Source organism: Penaeus japonicus, unplaced genomic scaffold (assembly GCF_977035675.1).
Source record: "Penaeus japonicus unplaced genomic scaffold, GWHDUDI00000001_assembly GWHDUDI00000024, whole genome shotgun sequence".
NCBI classification, from domain to species: domain Eukaryota; kingdom Metazoa; phylum Arthropoda; class Malacostraca; order Decapoda; family Penaeidae; genus Penaeus; species Penaeus japonicus.
Genome location: NW_028234426.1, coordinates 17167651 through 17170150, shown reverse-complemented (window position 1 = coordinate 17170150; position 2500 = coordinate 17167651). Strand labels below are relative to the sequence as shown.

The 2500-nt window shown below is 24.6% G+C and overlaps 1 protein-coding gene across 1 annotated transcript in view; it reads right to left on the bottom strand.

The window, feature by feature from the left end:
• Positions 1-658, bottom strand: part of LOC122262539 (cell adhesion molecule Dscam1-like) — a gene marked incomplete at its 5' end in the record, with an annotated part of 208141 nt that extends 207483 nt beyond the window's left edge. The window contains 1 exon segment of the mRNA XM_086551138.1: positions 519-658. Coding sequence (XP_086407264.1) covers positions 519-552 — 34 coding nt within the window.
• Positions 659-2500: the final 1842 nt, after the last annotated feature.

Here is a 2500-nt window from a genome sequence, read left to right as displayed (position 1 = left end):
CACACACACAACACAACCACAAACACACACACACAAAGACGACACACACACACACACACACACACACAACACACACCCACACACACACTCATATATATATATATAATAAATAGATATATATATTATATCTATATAAATATATATAACGCACACACACACACACACACGCACACACACACACACACACACACCACAACATATAGATATATATATTTATAAAATATATATAATATATATAATATATATATATATATATACATATGTATGTATATGTGTGTGTGTGTTTCAAGTATGATATATATATATATATATATATATATATATATTAATATATATATATTACAATATATAATATATATATAATAATATAGAAATATATATATAATTATAAATAAATATATATATAAGCGTATTATTATACATACTTATATAGATATATATATATATAATATATATATATATATATATAATTATATATATATATATACGCATAAGATAAATAGTTTTCTTCTACTTACCAAGAGCGAGGAGACAGCCCAGGCAGCGCTTCATTTTGCGTGTTATGGCGTCCAATCCAGAGGGTCTCTCGAAGCGAACGCAGCCCAAGGATCACTTCATGGGACGACTTCTTCGGCAATCCTTCCCGGCCAAATGGAACCTGAAATAGGAATACTTATGACACAAGATAAAGGATGTATACAAGAAAATAAATAAAGCATATCCACCTTTGTTTACAGATATACATATATGAATTAATAATAGAATAGAAAAACAGAGAAACAATTTATGACAAATGTTAAAGATAATTATGATAATATTGGTAATAAAAAAAATATAGCAAAATGAAAAATGAAAATAGTAATGATCATGATAAATATGCTAATAATAACAATAATGATGATAATAATAATAATAATTACAAAAATACTAATAATAACAATAATGATAATAATAATAATAATGATAAAAAAACTAGTAAGACTGATATTAATACTACAACTACAAGAAAAATGATAATGATCATAACAAAACAAATGATATTCATGATATTGCTAATAATAATGAAAAAAATAATCACATGACAATAATAAAAGATAATAATAAAGGTGTATCTATATCCATAGCCATATCTATATATATACAAACATATTCATATATATATATATATATATATATATATATATATATATATATATTAGAATAAATGTATATATATCTATATATCAACATATATATATATAATAATATATATATAGATATATATAAATATATATATATATATATATAATATACACACACACAAACACACTGAAAAACACAACACATATGTATATATGTACATATATTGTATATATATATAATAACTATATATATATATATATAAAACATATGTATATTTGTATATACTATGTGTATATATATAAAATATATATAATATATAGATATATTATATAATATAAATAGTACTTTTTTGGTTTTTTTTTATATAGATACTATATAAATATATATAAATATATATATATATATATATATATATATATATATATATATGTATAGTATACAAATATATACATATGTATAATATATTATAATATATATATATAGATATAATATATATATATAACAGGTATATATATATATATATAAATATATATTTTTTATATATGTATATGTATATCTATATAGTATATAAATATATCTATCTATATATAGATATATAGGTATATATATACATATATACACATATACATATATATACATATTTTCGATAATAGGCCCAGAAAAAAGGAAACAATGTGTTATCGTAAATAGCTAAAAGTAATTCTATTGCGTCATAAGTAAGACAAAATGAAAATGAGGGTGAAGACGGTAGCAAAAATGTGCGATAAAGGTAAAAAGAATGATAGCATGAGTGGAAGCAGGGTTATCATGGTTATGGTGTTAGAGGAAGAGAGAGAGAGAAAAATGGGGGAAAGGAAAACGTTATAACAAATAAAATCCCGAAAAGAAAACACCACCAGCGAGAAACACAACGAGCCAATGCCGCTAAGAACGAAACGTAATGATTTTAAGAAGATAACAGTCGATAACGATGGTATAAATGACTCAAGGGGCGGTTATTCGATCCTCTCTCATAAAGCAATCAATGTGGGGAGAGGGAGGATGGTGGAGATTGCATCAAATCTTGCAGTAGAAGTGTAAAAGAGTTGGAATCCACCGTGCCAGATTGTGAAGATTAAAAGCGGAGGCTAAACAATGATTTTATTGATATTGATTATGTCTAAAATGGCAGTTGTTGCATATCATGCTTTTTAAATTCAGCGCTGATTTTGATCACACGGGAGAAATGTGCGTTTGATTTATTTTGGGGTTGTACTCTAATTATTTCGACTACGACGGACAGCGTAATTGTGAAGATTGATGCATAAACAATGACTGTGATGATGGCGATATGAATGAAATTATTTTTTGGATATTATTCTTTCGTATCTGAGTGCTG